At 43.3% G+C, this 21,848-nt stretch overlaps 1 protein-coding gene across 2 annotated transcripts in view; it reads left to right on the top strand.

The window, feature by feature from the left end:
• Positions 1–20,435, top strand: part of NEDD8 (NEDD8 ubiquitin like modifier) — a 145,117-nt gene extending 124,682 nt beyond the window's left edge. For both annotated transcript variants that reach the window (XM_086923737.1, XM_086923736.1), the window contains exons 3-4: positions 19,841–19,923; positions 20,024–20,435. In XM_086923737.1, coding sequence (XP_086779863.1) covers positions 19,841–19,923; positions 20,024–20,117 — 177 coding nt within the window. In that variant the 3' untranslated portion in view covers positions 20,118–20,435. The remainder of the gene's footprint in view (positions 1–19,840; positions 19,924–20,023) is intronic.
• Positions 20,436–21,848: the final 1,413 nt, after the last annotated feature.

Below are 21,848 nucleotides of genomic sequence, written 5' to 3'. Positions count from 1 at the left end.
AGAGTTTTCTACTCTCGTTTCTTTCTAAGAAGAAAGAAGTCTGGAGAATGGCGACCGATTGTGGACCTGAGGAAACTAGAGTTTCTCAAAAAACAGACGTTCAGGATGGTAACACACTCTGATATTTTTGGATGCTTCAACAAAGGAGATTTCATGACTTCTCTCGACATGGAAGATGCATATTTTCATATCTCAATCCACCCAAAGCAACGGAAATGACTATGGTTCACAGTGGCTGGTACCCTCTGTCAATTCAAGGTGCTCCCGTTTGGTCTAAAATTGGCACCACGGATTTTCACCAAGTGCGTAGCACCAGTAGCAGCATCCTTGCGATTTGAGGGTTTCAGGTCTTTCCATACCTTAACGATTGGCTGCATCAGAGCAGTACGCCGATCAAACAGCTGCAGCTTGTCTCCATCTATTCAATAAATTGGGACTCACTCTAAACGGGTCAAAATCAAATTTGCGTCCAACTCAAATAATTTCATTTCCAGAAGCATCCCTGGATGCTGTCGAATGCAAAGTATTCTTGTCTCAAGAGAGACCTATTCGACTCCAAAGGTTGGCAAGGACCATGTAAAAAAAGAATCCGTTTCTGTACGAATATTCAAATCGCTTCTAGGGATGTGCACGTCAGCAATAAACATAGTACCTTTAGCGAGACTAAAGATGTGAACTCTGCAGGAGGAACTACAGAAACATAAGCAACAAGGTTTGGGATCTTTTGAAGATGTAATTCGGATCACAACAAGGATGGTGAAAACACTTCAATGGTGGTCTCAAACGACAAATCTTGTTCAAGGTCTAACCTTTCTACAATGTTTTTCAGATTTCATTCTGACAACAGACTTTCCCAAGGAGGGATGGGGAGGTCATCTGCAGGATTTACAAATCCAGGGAAAGTGGTCTTTGATACAGAAAAGACAACACATCAACAGATTGGAGCACAAGGCCATATTTTTATCTCTCCAGGCTTTCCTTCCGAGAATACGAGGTTCCTCAGTGCTGGTCCGTATGGACAATACGACTAGCATGTACTATATAAACAAACAAGGAGTAACGAAATCCATAACTCTTATCTCGAGGCTCCGGAATTATGGGAATGGGCGACGCTCCATGGTATCTTGTTGAGGGCTGAGCATGTCCGGGGTCTACACAATACCCTGGCAGATGCACTAAGCAGGTCTCAGTCCAGCTGCCATGAGTGGGAGCTAGAGCAAACGCAGGTGAACAGGATCTTTCACAGATGGGGGAAAACGGCTCTGGACCTGTTTGCAACGAGCGAGAAAGAAAAATGCCAGTTTTATGCCAGCAGGTTCCCACAACCTGGGGTCAAGGGGGAATGCCCTTTTAATGCGATGGTCATATTTATGCCTATGCCTCCCCCCAACCCCCAGCCCTTTAATACCCAGGGTACTAATCAAGATGAAGTTGGAAGGCTGTCGCCTAATTTTGATTGCACCATGTTGACCTAGGGAGTATTGGTTCCCGGAGCTACTTCTATTGTCACAGGACAAACCCATTCGTCTTCATCCGTCACCAACAATGTTATCGAGGAACACGGGTCAAGTGATTCATCCGGATCCACGTTCTCTTCACTTGCAGGCATGGCTCCTTAATTCCTAGAGTTTGACCTCCATATCCAAAGCGGCTCCGCAGCGGAGCCGCGTTGGGGGCAGCAAGGTAGAGACTTTCTCCTGGCAATCGATGCATATTGGCTCGACATAACCCCCCACGTTAAGAGGCTCATGAGACACATCATACTATGAGAATATGTTCGCTAATCGCAGATACCTCCTTGATTTTTGATTTAGGTACACATTAGCCTTTATTTAATTGTATCACTTTTCTGTAAAATACAGATTTTGGTAAGAAAACGTGAGTAAGGTGGGGATTTGTGCACCCCGACTTGAAGGAGTTCCACTCTGAAACATGTTGACGCACACATGAGGTGATGTACATTATATTACATAAGAACCTCACAACACACCACTTTAATAGTACCAGCCCGGGGACCCATTAAATTTTTTTTAGTATACCCCACGAGCCAGGCACTTTTTAACCATCACTTAAACACTTCAAACCCCACTACTCACTTAATATCACAAACACCCTCACACACACACCTCACATAGTCGGAGTGAATAGTGCTCCCGCGTAGACGTAGTTCGTAGCACGCCGCATCCCGTAGAGGGGTGCGAAGATCCCAATGATGAAGCATGACACCAAGGGGCCTTTTGGTGTGTGAGGGGTATTTAAAGAACACTACGTGCTCCCCTCCATTGTAGGGACCACCTATACCCACCTGTGGATTCCAATTGTTTATATATACTTGGCTAGGGAGAACAAATCCACGCCTCTCTCTCTCCCCTTTTTTTTGTTTTCTTGAGTTAGACAAGATATGCCATGCTGCGACATAGAAGAATGTACACAAGTTCACAAGACACTACTGCCTCCAGTCTGTGCAAAGAGAGGATGCAGCGGTTGGACAGGTTGTGTTGCGTCATCTTTTTAACTAAGTTCATATTCTTTCAATTTCATAAAGGAACACTTTCTTGTTGTTTTCTTCCTCTAATTTTCATTGGATTAAGTAATCAAACAACTGTATTTGGCACTTTGTACCTTAATGATTTATGAGATGTATGTTAATGGTTATATCAACTCTCTCTCTGTTTTAACATTTCTGTAGAGTATAATGCTTGGTGCATGCATTGTGTAAAAGGTAGTGGATAACTATTGGGAGTTTAAAATTATGTCTCCCACCTTCCGCTAACGACAGTACAATTAGGGTACTGCTTGCTATTCTGATTCAGGCATGTGAATCTATGAAAGATACCCCAAAACTGGATAAGAAATCAAGTTACTTACCTGTAACTGCAGTTATCTAGTATTGATAGCTTTCATAGATTCACATGCAACCGACCCTCCTCCCTGTGGAGTCAGTTCTCATTGATGTTGGGCGTAGTTACTTCCCACTTGTGCTTGGAAAAACTGAAGAGAACTTGCCTCTGCTTTGATGGTGCTATCAGCTGATTGGCTGGAGCCAACCTTTGGTCCTTTTTAGGTCAAGCAGACCTCCCCTCAATGCGTGAGCATTGAAGGTGTCTGCTTCAGACCTATTGTGGCCCGTATTTAGGAATGTGGACAGCTACCAGACGCGCGCTTTGACGAGGTCCGATTTCACCTCTGGAGCGAGCGTCTGATAGCTGCGCATGCGCGGTGCAAAGCCCTTGCTCACACACAGACATAGGCAGCCCCCACCCCTCTGCATGCACGCACACACACACACACACACACACACACGCTGCCGCCCCCCTGCATACACACAGACACGCAAGCACGGAGCCCCACTCACCGGGACACAGCCAGCCCCCACCCCTCTGCATGCATGCACGCACACACACACACAAACACATACACACGCTGCCCCCCCCCCCACCCCCCTGCATACACACAGACACGCAAGCACGGAGCCCCACTCACCGGGACTTCTACTCCGCAGGACTCTTCCGACGTCAACAGGGACACCGGCACTCCGCTCCTTGGCTTCCCGGGCGGACGCCGGCTGCACGCAGGGCTCTCCTCTCTCTGCACCGGAGCCATGCGCCAGCCACTGCAGCCTGCCTCCTGGGAAGCTCCGGTCGCGTGTCCGGCCCCGCCCCCGTCCCAACAAAGGTTGCCTGGCTTCCTGTTGAAGCCGGGCTGCGGCGGTGAGTTTGCTTGTTTGGTTTTCTTGCTATGTGCGTCCCATGAGACGCTGGAGAGGCGTTCTTTGCCACACCATTGAATTTGATATCGGACATAGTGATATAATAAGTGATGGGCAGAGAGGTGGATACATCAAAGTGGTGTACGAGAAGTCGAAAACATTATACCATCAATCGTAGGATTTCACCCCGAGGAGCCTATGTTTAGGCGAAACACGTCTGTGCTACCTGAAAAAGGATTGGAATAAAAGAGGGAAAATACGGAGTGACTGATTCAATTTGCTTCTTCTAGTACTGTTCTTAATGTGTTGACTGTTACACTGAGGTTTGTTGTTGCCTCTCATCTTGTGTTCTAAAAGTCATTTATGTATGACCAATTGGAATGGGTCAATTTTGAGGAGGGCAACTTCGGCTTGATACATTGATTGCTACTTCAAGTGGTTCGGTAAGAGATCCCCTTGCTGCAATAATCTGTTGTAAAGTAATCATGATTCACACGGTTATTTACATTCAGTTACAGTTCTCATCAGTATAAGCTCATATCTATGTTAACCCGCCGGACGTCCTAAATTAACCTTCAATTACTATTTATTGTTCAGGTACAATATTTTTGAAAAACTAGAAGTAAACACACTGAAAAAACTGTCCTCGCCAGAATGTCACCTGTTAAAAGGTTGCAGTCAGATAGTTGCCGAATGCCCTGTGTCATGCGTGACACCTTCACCCGTCAGGTCTTTTTAGCCAATCGCACTCTACATGCCGGGAATTTTCAGACATAACATACTTCAAATGTTAAAAGCAACTAAAAAGCCTGGGATGCGATTTGTTTTTTTTTCCCGAAAAGTCGGTACTGGATGAAAGTGTCACACATTCCACTAGGCAGTTATACGCACTGTTCTGGAGCCAGACCGAAAGACACTGATTACCCTTCCAACTTTCAAAAAGTTTTCGAAAACAGTGTTCTCTAAAGTGGCATTTTAATAGTACTGGACCAACTCGTCACACCCAGGGGCGTGGCTACCATTCGTGCAGCTGGTGCAGTTGCACCGGCACTTAGAGCCCAGAGGGGCCCATTGAACCCTGATAATTGCTGTATTTTACTACCCTAGCAGCAGTGAAGGGGTAATTTTCCATACTTGCACCAGGGCCTATGGCATCCTTGTTACTCTACTGGCCCCGTCCACATCCCACCTCTCCCACAAAGAAGAGATGAGACCCTGGAGACCCTGTCTGTCCCACTGGCAGCTAGATTAAACTAAACGACATTGCAGTGCTGCAAAGTGCTGCAAACCTTGTAACACATGGAATTTCTTGAAAACAAATAAACAGAGAATGACTTGCATGGCTGCCCCTAAAGGCAGTGCTCTTTGTTTTCCTTTCTGTTCACAACATCACTCAGCGCCACCACAGCATCAATCTGTGCAACCATTCAAAAGCACCTGGTTCAAATATGTTCTCTCAATGTTTCAAGCTTTATTACAAATGTAACAAAAAGATGTTAATATTTCACATCTGTTCTTGGATTTTCGCTTTCAATAAAATACACTGAACATAATCTTCACAAGTTATTTACAAAACTTTAAGCTATTGCCATTATAAAATACAATGACTTTTATTTAAGTATTAATTATTGAAAAAAAATGAAAAACCATTGTTATTTGTCATATCAATACATGTAAGTCACGTAAATACAACACATATTGCATTACAAATGCTATAGGTGTCACATTTGCGAAAGTTATAACTATTGGCATTGTAAATGACAAAGCTATTAATTTAGCTATTTTAAAAAACAAAACATGAATAAAACATTCGTCATTTACAATACCAATAGCTCAAACTTTCCTAATGCGAGACCTATTGCATTGCAAATGCTTGTTTTGAAAAGGACATATGTAGGCTACTAATGTATGGCCTATTTTAACCTATTTATTATTTATGGCACTGCTTTTGTATTTTACCGTGGGTCTCCGGGGACGGGGAATAATTCAGGCATGTGAAAGATAACAATACTGGATAACTGTAGTTACAGGTAAGTAACTTGTTTTCTTCTCCATTGTTGGATCTTTCATAGATTCACATGCTTGAATCAGAATAGTTGAAAGTGAATAATATATCAAAATATACATCAATATGCACATACATAACATCAAGTATATAGAAAGGTTGGAAATAAGAGCGGCCCACCTTATTGGAATAAAGGACGTAGAACTGCTTGTCCTACAGCTGCAACAGAGATCCCTGTGGTAGCCAGTCTCACTCATTGATGGGTAGGATTTTATGTTAGCACTCCTAGATGTACCCGTTAATTCAAAGATTGCATTTGAATGAGTCCGTAGGAACACTAAGGGGGCATGTGCATCATTCTAAATACCGATAGCACAGATTCACAGAATCTGCCCCTTTGGGATCAGTCTTTTTGTGTATGGGATGCATCAACCCAAATGCAAATTCGCAATGTAAGTAATCGCAAAAGTTGCGATTACTTAAATTGTGAATGCATTTAGGTAATCGCAAATTGCGATTCCCTAAATACAATGCATGATGCAATTTTAAACTGCGATTTTACAATTGGGGATCGCAAATTACTATGAATTTAAAGTTGATGGTAATTTGCGAAAACTTTAAGAAATGCACAAAGTGCATTTTTCAAAGTTCTATGTTATACACACACATGCCCTTGGGGCATTTGTGTGCGCAACGTGTGGTCACATGACAGTTTTAGGGTTGCATCAGGGTGTCCTTTTGGCACCCTGGTACCCTTGAAAGTGCATGCGCAATTTACTAGTACCTATTTGGTAATCTCAAATTGAGCATGCAATTCCGATTCATTCTTATGGGCCTCCAGGCCCATAGGAATGAATGGGAAGATATTCCTAATTACGAATCACAATTAGTGGGTCGCAATTAAGGTTTGTGTAGGAATCGCATATTTTTTTTGCGATTCCTACATATATAGGGAATTGCGATTCCTAAAAAAAAACACAATTTCAGAATCTCAATTCCTTCCTTTGATGCACATGGCCACATATCTTTAAGCACCAAATTGGAAATTAAACATTTCCTCACCTTTTACTATAGTCCTTCACCCCAAAATAAAGCAACAGGTTATTAACAATGCCACTCTAATGGACAAGCATTGGAAGAAATCTTTCATACATTAGTATCTAATTAGATCAAAACATTGTTGCAAGCTTTTAGTGTGGGAGGAACGACTACCACCTATCTAGAAAAAAAAATACTTTTTTGTTAAAACCAAAATAAATACTACCCGTAGTTTGTGGTGTAAACTAATATGACAAAATAAGGGAAAATTCAAGATACACGATCAGCTGCCATTTTGTCTTTTTTTGTCTCACAAATCCAAGCCTCCGTAAGAGAAGAAATCAGTATCTGTATCAACATGTAGCCACAAACACAGAGGGTAGAAAAACAGAATAAAATGTACACAATTTAGTAAAACAAGGCAAAGATTCTATTGCAATATGGTATACCGTTCAGAAAAAGGAGCACATTTTTTTTTTAGCAAAAGTTTTTACAATTGCGATTGTGGAGAGGTGTGGCTCACTGGTTAGAGGCGGCAGACCCGGGAGCAGAAGTCGTCCCGGGACCAGGGTTCAATTCCCGACGCGGCAGGGTCGTGGACCTGAGTCAGCGGACTTGATAATTCTCTCTTCGGTGCCTACTCTAACCAGGGGTCCCCTCGGCAACTCTGGGCATTAGCTTGCCTAATCTCCACAATGGCCCTATCAACGATGTCTGGCTCCACCTTGGGGACTCCCAGCAGGGACCATCCCACAGGGAAAGCCAGGACGGGTTCCCCAGCGTTATACAGCGCCAGGAAACCTACGGGTAGCAGTGCGCTTTACAAGCTCAAATACATTTACATTTACATTTTTTGCTCATCTTTGCAGTGCAGATGTGCAAGCAAAAAGAACATTTGCAGAGATTTGGTGTGTGTACTAATAATTCAGTTTTTTTCCTCATTGAATGTTCAAAAGAAGCTAGGTTCAGTTAAAATGATATGCAGTGCTGGATTTCTGATCGTTATAGCACTTATATCCTTTATATCGATAGAGGCTCATTTTTATGCTGTTTTATTTTTTCCTGCGCAGTTAGAATTGTGTACCTCATTTAATCAACAACAGTAGAAGATCCTCCTAGAGTGTGTCTTTATACGCAAATGATCTCTTAATATACGTTGGAGACATCACTGCAGACTTCATACCTCTCTGGGCCACACCACGATTTCAGGAGGGCAGCAGGTTTGAAAGTGAATTGTGCAAAGTCCACTATCTATCCCCTTCACCCAGACGCTCCCCATTGGGAGATAAGCGCGGGGGAGGTCAGGCTGGCATGGAATGGGAATGCCCCTAGGTATCTGGGAATCAGGCTATATTACATACAGAGAGATCTCCTCGAGGTCAACCACTCTTAATGCCCAGGTCAACTTTTGGCGAACGCTTCCCTAGCCCCCATAGGGATGATGGCTTTATCAAAGATGATAATGGTACCCCATCTCCTTTACTATTTTGAAAACGTCCCAGTGATCCCTCTCTGCCCCCCTCCCACCCTCCCCCCCGTGGGCCTTTTTTTGAGAACTAAACTCCTTACTACTATCGCTAATTTGGGGTTGAGGCCGCTTCAGCTATTGCGAGACCGTGGCGGGCTGTGTGCCACTTCCTTTGAGGCCTACTTCCTCACAGCACAACTGCAGTGGCTTTCGAGCTGGACTGCTGGGCATCACCTAGAGGAAACGGAAACACAAGTGGGAATATTGTCGACTCCAGAGATCACTCGAATGCTCCTGCAGGAGACCAAACCTAATTCCTCCCACTCCAATTTAGTCGTCAGATCCTGTATGTTGATGATCCACCGTTTTTCTCGAGCAACACCAATATACTCCCCACTATTACCACTGGCGGGTCTCCCTAGGTGACCTGGCCACTACACATCTAGGGAATTATAAACCTGGACAGAATATGCACTCACCGAGGTGGAGACCCTGTTCACAGAGGGCTAGTTGTTCTCTTTTGAGGGCCGAGCAGAAGAGAGTAGGCTCCCCGCAGGACAGTTTATTTTACTCAGACAACTCTTAGTGGACTGTAGGAGGACATGGGACCTGACGGAGGGAGAACCCAAAACACACCTCACACTGCACACAATATTAAACATGGGAGCAGGGAGACACCTTATCACTTAGATATATATAAATCAATTATAGACCTCACAAGTGTGCCTCTAACGCGAATGAAATGGGAGGAGGAATTTGGCTGCGCGCTACACGATAATAAATAGCTCGCCGCATTGGAGCACCACAAAAAGTGTCGCATAACCAGCGCTTCAAAAATATACAATTTAACATACTACATCACCTTCATAACATACTACACTACCTCACGCCGAAAAGGCTCCAATGCTACTTCCCCGCGACACACTTTGAATGCTCACGCTGCCACATACCCAACGCCACATTTGTCCATATGCTATGGTCATACCCCACACTGCAGCCCTACTGGGCAGAAGTGCACGCCACAATTTTGACGGTCACAGGTCTGACGGACCTCGCCACATGGGAGGCCAAGGCCCTGGGTATCTTTAAACGGAAAGAGCAGAAAAAGGTGGAGACTCGATTCACGATACTGGCCCTACTCCTAGCTAAACGAAGCATCACACTACATTGGTGCTTTTTGAGCGGTCCCCGATAGCAGCATGGAGGGGGCGGTCAGGTAACTGGGAGCCGCCGAAGAAGCAATTAGGCAAGAGGAGGTGCGGGGAACGCGATGTCGCACCATATCCATGGAGTGGTCAATACTCCTACACAACTTCAAACAGATACATGACTCCCCTGCGAACATCCCAACTGCCACTCAGACGGAGCCTGATCCCTTAGAGCCCAGTGAAGCGCAGGAACCTCCCAAGCAGGTCCCCCTCTCCTACCCCCGCTATTTCCACTGGAACTCCATACGTGCCCCGGTGAGAGAACAACACCCAGTACCATTAGTCAAGCAAAGGCCAATGCACATGTCCCCAGCCTCCTTTTCCAGAGTTACTCACCTTGCCCCAGTTGGTTCAAATAGAAGGATATCTTTTAGATAAGGAAAAGTAGAGTAGAGTGCACCAACCAGGCTCAGGAATCAAATAAACCAGAATGAGACACATTCTCACTAAACCTACACACGTTTGGGAACACTATGCACACCTGGACTGTTGGAAATGGCCCATTTTGCAGGGTTATCCCCAAACTTTTTGCTTCTTCCTCCTATTTTTTTCATGACCTGTTTGTGTTGGTTTTTAGGACTCTGGGCACTTTACCACTACTAATCCGTGCTAAAGTGCATATGCTCTCTGTGTAAAGTATGTTATGGATTGGTGTTTCCATGATTGGCTGTTTGGATTTTTTGTCAGCCCCTAGTAAAGTGCACTGAGTGTGCTAGGGCCTGAGAATCAAAGGCTACGCTTGTGCCTGCAGCACGAATTGTGCCATCGACTTGAGTAGCCCGAAAAAGGTACCTCAGACCCGCCATTGCAGAGTCTGCGTGCAGTTTGTAACGGTCATGTTAACTTGGCCGTGCACACACTGGCCAGTCCCTAACCTTCCCTTTTCTTACATGACAGGCAACGCTAAGGTAGGCCCAGAGAACCCCTGTGGGCAGGGTACAGTGTATGTGAAAGGTAGGACATGCCCTGGTGTGTGTGGCAAGTCCTGAAAGTGAATTACAGCCCATTTCGTTTTTCACTACTGTAATGCTACCTGCTCCCCATAGCACAGAATGGGAAGTTTGTTTATAACATCTTATAACCATAACTGGCCCTGGGAACTGGGTGGGAAAATAAAAGGTAGTATGCCTGAACTCAGAATCTAACAATACATCTTTTAGTAAAAGTGATTTTTACATTCTGTGTTTAAAAATACCACTTTTAGAAAGTAGGTATTTTCTTGCTCAGTCATCCTGTGTCTCTCTGCTGGAATGTGGATTGCCTGCCTGTGTTTTGGACGATAGATGGCTAGAAAGCAAGGGAGGCTCCCCATTGTCTAAGTAGGTCAGGAAAGGTTGAATAGACTTGGGCTGCGATGGGGGAAGAGGGAGGAGATTTCCTTGCACCTCAAAGGGCCTGGTCTGCCTCTGACAATGCCGTCAACACCCCCTGCCAGAAAATCACACCAGAGAAGCCAGAACTGGTTCTGGCTGGGCACAGACACCCTCTGCATACAGGATTAAAGTATTTTGGGATACAAACACTGGGGCCCAGACCCCTGAACTTTAGAACTCTTGTGGATCAAGAAGACTGCCAAGAAGAAGAGCTGGAGAAGCTGTGAGGAGGAACTACCACTTTGCTGTGTTGGCCTGCAGTGGCTGCTTCTGTCTTGGGCAGTGAAAGGACTGGACTGAACTTTCTCCAAGGCCTTGAGGTAGAGCTTGCCCCCTGTTCATGAAGTCTCACGAACAGCAAAGACTTCAAGCTCTTTGTTGTGGGTTCTAAATAATTCCAGAAAAGATAAAGAGATGAACTTTGAGTTTAATCTTTAAGCAACGAGCCACCGCACCACTCTCTAGCTCAGAGTGGCCTCAACTGTAATAAAATCGAATTGGAACGTCACATCTTCATGACAGCAAGGATGTTCTGTTAAAGCAACCATAGCAAGCATAAGCAAATACAACATTACCTTTTTTTCCAATAGAAGAAAAGAAAACAAAAGCAAAGAAACAAAATACACACAAAAAACATACCAAATAAAGCAGACCCTAAGTGATTCATCATAAAGTAATATTCAGAAAAATATTTTTTTCAAAAAAACACTGCAGTAACACTCAACGTAGTTTCCACGGAAGACGGCTCACCCGTGTTGATCTTCTCATATAAGGAACAGACACATTCCCAGTAGGACTTTCAAGAGAAACATTTTTCAAATGGTCATTATTAGAGTGAGACATGTTGTCAAAACAATTCTTCACCTTAACTATTTTACAAAGATTCCACCAATGTCCACCCTTCACCATGACAGCGTTTCCACATACCTTCTCCACACAGACAGGTTCACCAAAAGAGTCACCACCCTTCCTGACCATCCTATAGTTTTTAACACGAACCATGTCACCAGGCAAAATATCAACCTTTTTCACAGAATTCCTAACATCATACCTGAAAGCCATTTTTTGTTGGGCATTTTTAACACGAGTTTCTATCTCAGAACTGTCAACATGACAAGCAATCTTCTTTTCAACAGTTCTCAATAACCAAGCAGGATACAGTGTAGAAGTCGGTACCCTACCCCTGAGAGACACAAATGGTGCAATGTTTGTGACAGAATGAGAAGTTGTGCGATAAAACCAAACCATCGACTTTACCGCATTCTCAACATCAAAGTTGTTGTTTTTAGCCCATTTTATACACTGCACAACTACACGATTCATTCTCTCAACAAGTCCATTCGTTAGAGGATGTCCCACAGAACTTTTCAAGTACTTCACACCAGACTCAGACAGGAAAGTGTGCATTTCAGAACTAAACAAATTGTACACCATTGTCCGAGACTAAAGCCTCTGGAAACCCCTCTCTCAAAAATATTTCTTTAAGGAAAAGAACTGCAGAATTAGCAGTGGGATTGGCACAAAATTTGACCTCAGGCCACTTGCTATGAAAATCCATTAGCACAAAAGCAAAACGTAATTGATTAGGAAGAAAATTAAACGGTCCCACTAAATCTATCCCAAATTTCAACCACGGCTTTGAAGGAAAAGAAATGGGTAGTAAAGGAGGTGTAACAACTTTCAACCCCTTTTCAGCACTGGAACAGACGCTACACTCTTTGATCTTTTCCTCAACATCACAATCCATCGACGGCCACCAATAATGTAACCTCAAACGTTTCTTGGTCATGGTCACACCAAGGTGACCTTCATGTGCACAATCTATTAATCTCAAACTAAACTGCACAGGAGGAACACTATCATCTCTCATTACAATCCTGTCTTCAATAGACAAATCACCAGAAACTTTCCAAAAAGGTTGGATGGGAAAAGGGACACTCTTTTCCCTAGGCCAACCAGAAACAATACACTCTTTGACTTTTACAAGAGTGGAATCAGCTTCCATAGCCTCCAACCATTCTTTCTCACTACCACACACCTTCTCAGCCACATCTAAAGCAGCAATAAAACAATCTTCTCTATCCTCTTCCAAATCTAAACACTCATCGTCAGCCAAAGAAAGGCTTGAGAGAATATCAGCTGTTGCAACTTAGTTGTAATCCGAGCAATACGAGGAGTAGCTTATTTGACCCTATCACCTTTCAAAATGTAAACTAAAGACTTGTGATCAGTCTGAATCATAAACTTCCTTGCCCATATGTAGGTACGAAACTTCTCACAAGCCAAAAGCTCTTTTTCTATCACTGAGTAATTTGTTTCAGGGTCTCTTAAAACCCTTGAAGCAAAACTAATAGTAACATCCTTACCGTCCACCCTTTGAGTAAGTACGGCACCCAGTCCATAATTGCTCGCATCAACCGTGACCGTACAACACACATTAGGGTCATATGCTCTTAAAGTTTTAGCATTTGTCATTTCCGCCTTGACCAAATCAAAAGTTTGTTGACAAAAATCATCCCAAACAAACGCCACGCTAGATTTAAGCATATTTGAAAGAGCCTTCATTTTACTTGCATAGTCTGGTATGAAACGTGAATAAAATTCACAAAGGCCCAAAAATGAGCGCAACTCATCTTTGTTCTTGGGTACAGGACAGTCTACTACGGCCTTGATCAACCCCGGTCTGGGAGCAACTCCATCACCAGAAACAAGATGCCCTAAAAATTCAACCTCCCTTTTCCAAAACTCACACTTGTGTTTTTTTTTTTTTTTTACAACAATACCTTTCTCTTTAAACCTAGTAAGGACAGACTTAAGAATGACATAATGTTGTTCCAAAAACGTCTGAAAATCAGTACGTCGTCCTGAAAAATCACTAAACCCTTAACATCCTTAAGAACATTCTGCATGACTCTTTGGAAGACCGAGGCCGCCGAAGCGAGCCCAAACGGCATCCTACAGAACTGGAAAGATCCAAAAGGTGAATTAAAAGCAGTGTAGTGTCTAGATTCGACATCAATACAACCTGGTGATATGCAGAGGCCAAATCGATTTTAGAAAACCACTGCGCCTCTCTCAACTCCTCTAAAAGATCACCAATCTTAAGGAGTGGGTGAGCATCCACCGAGATCTCTTTGTTTAGACTTCTAAGGTCACAGCATAAACGAATCTCACCATTTTTCTTCCGGGCTACAACCAATGGACTAAGCCACAAACTGGACTCAATTGGCTCAATTATGCCATTCTTTTCCAACCTCTCAAGTTCCGCTTTAAGGTCAGCTCTTAGACTAAAAGGCACTGAACTTACCTTGTGCTTAATGGGCACAGCATTGTTCTTAACCTTAATTCTATGCTTAAAACCAGAAATTTCTCCAAGCGAATCAGAAAAAAACACTTGGAAATTCCTTCTCTAAACACAGTGGATCAGGCATATCTCGAACCACAAGTACCTGCTCTTTTGCACCTGGCCTCAACTCCATTCCAAACAAACCCTGATGGTACCAACCCAAAATATTCAAACCACGGACAGCAACATAGATCTTCACATGAATCCTTCTCCCCTTAAATTCCAGAATATTATCAATGTACCCCTCTAAATCTATTTTACGCTTTTCGTAGGAAACAGGGGCTCTATCAGGAGGGAATAATTTCCTATCTTTCCACGACTGCTTGAATAAGTCAGAAGTAATCACTGTAATTCTGGCACCAGAATCCACCAGCAAATTTAAACACACATCTCCAACCATAATGTCTACATAGGGATCAACACATTCTGACGGGTCACCGAACACCACACCATCATCAGTTACAGTAACAATCATGTCCTTAAAATCTTTGACAATGTCATTCTCTAACACATGTTCCGACACCAGTTCCTCACCAATGACACAATGAACTTTCTCAGATTTACTGACACTCGCTTGACAAACCTTTGCTAAGTGACCAAATTTGCCACACTTATAACTGTTCTCTTTGGTGTGAGGAGGATAACCACACCTATGACAAATGTTTTTTTTTTTTTTAAAACCTCTCTCATTAGACCTTTCCTTCTTTGAAAAGTTAGTCTTAGAAACTGAAGAAACAACAGTATTCACACTTTCTTTACTTATATTCAATGTGCTTAATTCTTTTATCGAAGTTTGAGCAAGCTCAATACTCTTAGCTACCTTTATAAATTCCTCTAAGGTAGGATTACCCATGGTGGGTAGTTTCTGTTGGATCTGTTTATCACTGCAGTGTGCTATAAATTGGTCCCTTACCAATTGGTCGCGAAATTCTCCAAACTGACATTCTGCACACAACTTACGTAAGGCACTCAAATAAGTATCAACATCCTCACTCTGAATTTGTGTCCTCTTAAAGAACTTGTGTCCCAGGACAACCAAACTTGGTTGAACATCAAACTTAATAACCAGTTTCCTAATTGTTTCCTGGTACTCAAGCACTTCACCCTCCGCAAGAACTAAATTTGGTAAATGTTTGTACACCTCCCTTCCTTCAAATCCCAATTAATTTAAAAGCAAACATATTTTTTTTCCTCTCAGCTCTATATCTAGACGCACCAATCGTACCTATGTAGGTCTCAAAAGCATCGAACCACTGCCTCCATTGGATCGGTGGTGATCCAGGACTTTCCAAAAAAGGAGGTGGTTGATTAACAGATTCATTGTAGAAGAGATATGATATTAAAAAGAATACAGTGAAAACGATAATTCCAGATTCACAAATGCTAGATGTTAACTTATCATGACAATAAATCCCAAAAGTAACGAAACAAGAGCAAGTCAAATATTGCTAGATTTCAAAAATAGTTCAGGTAGTACTTGAGTAAACCAGACAGTGAAGCACCAGATATTTGCAAAAGAACTTGCAAAACCTTAAATACACAGTTACGGTTAAATAAATACAAAGCAAACAAAAAGGTAATAAGCCTCACGATCAACTTTGAAGAAAAAATTTAAACACGCAGGAGGAATTCCACGGCATTGGTGAGGTCACCCTCTGACACAGCGCAGCTTGTAAACCTTCTACGATGGATTGTTTCAGTAGAAAACCAGTAGAGATATAATAAATATATGAGAATCTCAAGGCAGTTTCCACACGAAGTGCACGATGCTTCTGTTCCGGTCACAGAAAATAAACAAAGCAATGCGCAGAATCCGACAAGTGTGACATCAGTTTACAACGTCTCAGGCCATGTTGACAGAACTTGGTAGACACGCCCAACACGCCGTAGCTCCAATGACGTGTGGTACAATCCCCAACTCCCCTTGGGTGTTCTAAGACGTCACCATTCATAGGAGACTTCGAGCGAGTGAAGATCAGGCAGCGCTAGAAGTTCCTTTCAACGGTCACTGCACTTCACCACAAACAGTTCTTCAGAAGCCAGAAAAGGTAATTTTATTTGATTCCAAAGTAAATCACCTTAGTCAAATGACAGCCAATGACTCCATAAAACAATAAGCCAACCCTCGACCTCACCTTCCAAACGTGTAAAGTCACGCACTGCCCCTGGGGAAAATAAATCTCCCTTTAGTAACTGCAGCCACTGGGGTCGCTGGGTGGTGGGCAAAAACGGCTTCTTGCGAGATTCAAACTACAAAATTAGACTGCAAGTCACATGAAAAATTTCTCATTTTAAGATTTCGCAGCAGTGGCTCGTATTTTTTTTTGTTCACTTCGTCCTCGTCGCCAAAAATATGTTGTAGGTTCTAAATAATTCCAGAAAAGATAAAGAGATGAACTTTGAGTTTAATCTTTAAGCAACGAGCCACCGCACCACTCTATAGCTCAGAGTGGCCTCAACTGTAATAAAATGGAATTGGAACGTCATATCTTCATGACAACAAGGATGTTCTGTTAAAGCAACCATAACAAGCATAAGCAAATACAACACTCAAGTTCAAGTTTTTGTGCTGCAACATAGGGAAAAGCAACCCAACAACGTCTACGACGCCGCTGCTGACTCCGTGCCCTGACGGCACCTCAGAGGGCACCGCGACCTTCGTCTCACCGACGATGCCGCCACCAAGCCGCTGCTCGCACCGCGACCGGTGGGCACCACACTCCGCCTCGCTTCACGACGACGCCTTGGTATCCCCGACGACAATGCTCCATGCCGAAATAGATGCCGCTGCTTGCACCGTGGTTCGAGGGCACCGCTCAAAAAGTTACACGACGCACTACCCTCATCCCGCACTGCAGCCTTGGCCTACCGATGCTGGTGCCATTGACTCCAGTTAGTCAGCTGACAGCGCTTCAGCAACAACAACAACGCTGACAGCACCGCAACGAGCATCGCCTTCATCCTACACCGCAACCCTGGCCTCACAGCCGACGCCATCTGATGTTGCCACCGAGCTGCTGCTCGCACCACGATCTGAGGGCACCGCACCACTGCACTTCGCACAGCAGCACACAACACCTGCCGACGCCAGCGCTCCTGACTCCATGAGAGAGGAGATCGACCTGCAACACGTGTGACTTCGAGGGCCCCGAAGACTCCTGCACTGACCTCCGCAACAAACTCCTGCTGGCCCCTGTATTAGGAAGCTCAACGAGAGGTCATTGACACCCTGCATTTCTAAAAGTTACTGTTTGCAGGTCGTACCGACACCGTAGCTGGCATGCGACGCCGCGATCAGCCATACTGTTTGGATTTGTTTGCTTACGACGCTGTGATAGCCCCGGACGGAGCTATCAACATCAAGGAACTGTTTTTCAAGGTTATTTTGATAACTGAAGATTCTTAAGTAGTGTATTGTGGATTTGTGTCGTTTTTGGTCTTGTCTTAAGTATATACAAATGTTGGATATTTTTCTAAACTGGTGTGGTGTCCTTTTGTAGTGCTTACACTTTATTACTGTAGGTTATGTGCAAATGCTTTACACACTGCCTCTAAGATAAGCCTGACTGCTTGTGCAAAGCTAACAAGAGGGTGAGCAGGGGTTATTTTAGGAGTGTAACTCCCTTATCCTGACTAGAGTGGTGGTTTCTGCCTGGCTTTGGCACATGCGCTAGCCTGCCAAAAATCCCATTTCTAACCTGGACAAACAATCCTCTTGATGTTTATATGTTATAACGGCAATATAATGCTCTGAATGTTAAACAACTGTTACTGAAGCAATAAGATGTATACCTAATGCATAAATGGAAAATCTAATAAAAAGGTTTACCCCAAGAATAATCAGTAGTATAAGACCACTTTCATCTCAGCAGCAGGCATTTAACTGAGGTCTCTTACCTGCTTGGAGGAGTAGCGTTTGTGAGTTCATTTGATTGCTTTATTTTTATTTTTTCAAAAAGTTATGCATGCCATTGCTCCTTGTGCATCATATGTGGTACTTTGCAGTTCAAGAAGACAGCTTGTAAAGGACTGTTTTTCTTTGTGTGAAACTGGGAGGTGTGGGAAGAAGGGCTGGAATATATTTCTATAAATCCTGGTATGATGACTTGGTGGACGAATGCATCTACTGTACGGATTGGTGTTTGATCCCGGAATCACATGTTTAGATCTCAGCAGATTCGCTTATCCCTTCATCCTCCCAAATTCAATAAAATGTGTACCATTAAGTGGCAAGATGCATAAATGATGATCTGAGAGAGGAGACTGTCCCGAAGTAAACTGTGCCGGATTGCTTTCAAATGTCTGTTCACACAGTCTGAGGAACTGATCTTTGATTAAGAAAGCTTGTATGTAAATTACCTTTTAACTGACAAATTAAGGTATTGATGCATTACTCTTTATGGATATTTGAGATAGATATGCTATCCCAAAAAATTTAAATTTTAGCATGAAGTTAAGATTGCTTTTTACAATTGCCCTACTGCTGTAATCAGCGTAAAACAAATATGCTAAACTCAACACTGAACTCTCATCCATCTTCATCTCCAAAGGTTTACCTTCTATGTGTGGTAGGCTGCAAACGGCATTCTATTTTTTTAAAGTTATACCCAATAGCTTCTACGTTTAGCATTCCCCAATTTCTCCAGCTTTAATTAGTGATTACTAGCAAGTGCAATGCTATGTGTTGACATTGTTGCACATGATTCCAAGATGTAATTTGTTTAGCATGAAACTTCATTGTTCTATTTCGGAAAAAAATATTTTTTGTTCCCTGAAGTTAATGTCCTTGTACTTACCTAGCGCTTTTTATTTCTGTTAAATGATTTTTTTCTGTTTATTTCATTTGTTTTATACAGTATGATTCTCTTTGAGGTGGTTGGGCCTGTCCAGTTCTATTACTCAGTAGCTGAGCTTTAAACTAACCTTTGAGTTTAGCTACCCACCTATCCTTGTGCACTGGGGTTCTATAGTCCACTCGTTGAGGATTGTAATTCTGTGCTTTACAATCCTTTAGTGTAGTGTCTCTACAGTGTTGTGTTCTTTGGAGGTTGGCTCCGAATGTCACTCCTTCATGGGCAGAAAGGGGTCGGTACATCTCTCCTGGGCAGCAAGGCTGTGTTTCAGCTGTTCCTTTGGCAAATAGTTCAGTACATCATCTTCGTTGGACACAGGAATCACCAGCTAGCCATCTTAGGGCAGTCAAACTGTGTGCTTTGACAATAGCATCATGACATATTTCTGTGCATTTGATTTATTTGTTCATTGGGCATAAAGCCATTTGCAGTGCTGTCTTTGGGCTATGGATTTTACATAACTAAGTCCTTGTTTGGTTGAGCAATTCTATCCACGAATGGGCGAGTTTGGTACAGCTCCTGTTAATGAGGCTGAGGGTCTAGTGCTCTGATAGATAGCAATCTCTGTACCGCACCATTCATGGACACTAGGTTCTGTACAGTCCCATACTGATCTACTTACAACTTTATCTGTTGATTTTTTTATAAGTTTGTATTGCACTAAGTGAATATCTCATTCCTTCTTCTGAGAGCTCTAATCCCCTCGTCAGTAGTCTGTACCTTGCAGTCCTTGGACAGGGAACGTTGGTAGATCTCCCATTTTGAGAGCCATGGAGCTTTGCCCCTTGGCAGTAAGATGCTACAGCTCATTTATTCATACGTTGTGTTTTTGCTCCTCAGGTGGAGAGAATAAAAGAACGGGTGGAGGAGAAGGAAGGTATCCCACCACAACAGCAGAGACTCATCTACAGTGGCAAGCAAATGTGAGTGAGACTCTCGGGGCGAGTGTATCACATGAAAGTGTAGGAACAGTATTTAGAGCTCCACATTAATCTGTTTTCTCCCGGTTTGCTTCCTGACTAGGAATGACGAGAAAACAGCAAATGATTACAAGATCATGGGCGGCTCTGTACTCCATCTTGTGTTGGCACTCCGGGGTGGCACGGAAAGCCGGTGAGGAAGGCTGACACCCCGACAAACACCTCTGTTGAGTCCCAAATGATGCCACCACGCACATCCCCGCCAGATTCAGTTCATGCCTGTGCTTGCAGAGACAACTGGAGTAAAAACAAAAGGCCGGACTCTAGCTTGTTGGCACAAAAGGAATAATTTTGTATTTTTCTGCAGGGAGGTGTTGGCATGTCCTCTGAGTGCATTGTGTATGATAAGCATGTAGAAAAAAAAATATTTCGTTACATTTCATTTCCAGTGTTGTGAAATCTCGAAGATTTGACTAAAAAAATAAAGAGATTTTAGGTTGTTCTGCAATACCAGATACATGTCTCTTATCCTTCCATTCTGAGCAGCATGCTGACATTTGTGTGGTGTCCACGTTTCAGTGTATTCCTACCTGTCGTGTTTGTGTGTGTTCCAGTTATAGGTACACTTGCTTTCAGTTTTGTTTGTTCCTTCATGTTCAAGGAATCCTTACTACTAAATGTAGAATATTCCCGCCAGTGTTCGGGGACCCCAGAACACTTCTTCCATGTATTTAACAGGTACAACTTTCATTGCAAGTAAACACTTAAAAATTCTACCTGTATTTGTCACCTAATAGTATAAAGCCAGCCCGCATTTGCTGAAATAATCTCGGCAATAGCAAAATTAAATGGAAGAAAAAAACCTACATTGCAGAACCCAACTGAAATATGTACCCCTTAACATTAAACATTTGCATTACAGTAGAGAAAAAAACGAAGGGCCGGGTCTCCTTACTGGCTGAGTGCATTGGGTCGAAAAATATACAATGGCCCTTTAAGAAGCCTGCAGCTACCATCTCACAGCACACTTTGTACTGGCAGTTTGTCTCTTGGCTTCAGTTTTTTGTTCTGGCTTGTGCTGGCTGGATCCTAGAAGGCTGCCACAAGCCCACACTGTATGGTCTGTTTACCAAACACTCACTTGGCAAATTCTGTGGGAACCCACTTCTTGATTTTGTTTTCTTAGAAGGGACTCCAGAGAAGGAAGATCAAAAAGGAGGAAGAGACACCAAAGTTGATATTTCATTCACTTCTGAAAGTCCCAGAACACCAGTGGATGGAAAACCAGACTTCAGCACAGACCTGTTCGGCGTTGAGGAAAAGTTCAACGTCGGCCTGCGTCTAACATCTGCATAGAGGCTGCCTTCAGCATCAGGATGCTCACTGTCGAGACATTCAATGCCCAAACATTTAAGATTCCAACTCCAAGTAGACTTTAAAGTACCACATTTGAGACTGTACGTTCCGGCCACCAGCATATTCCGGGTCCTGTACCACCCCCTGGAATTATCAACAAGACCAGTGATAGTGCATAGGAGCGCTTCCATGTCTCCAGTTGAGAAGATGGCAACACCTGCTTCACAGGTTGTCCCATCCCTTTGCCATATCTCACCAGCATTCCCTTAGAAACGAAAAAGGGGGTGGTCTCCTACTGATTGTCTATAATCTTCAAGAGATTCCTCCACTGATTCCCTTTTAACATATGCGCCTACATCATTGGCAGCTTCACCAGTAAACTGATCGGTGGTGGATAGCACCTCTTTTCAAGAAATATTTACTAGAGAAGGTAATAAAGTTTAGTTGGAGATTCCTCAAACAGGATCTACGTGATTATGTAGACAGTCCAGCAGTGGTTGCTCGGAGACCAATATTACAATTGTTTTCAGGATTTTGTAAAATAGCAGTTTCTCTAGCAGCCGTGAAGATGG

This window comes from Lissotriton vulgaris, chromosome 5 (assembly GCF_964263255.1).
Source record: "Lissotriton vulgaris chromosome 5, aLisVul1.2, whole genome shotgun sequence".
NCBI lineage: Eukaryota > Metazoa > Chordata > Amphibia > Caudata > Salamandridae > Lissotriton > Lissotriton vulgaris.
Note: the sequence above shows the minus strand (reverse complement) of the source record. Positions and strands in the feature narration are given on the sequence as shown.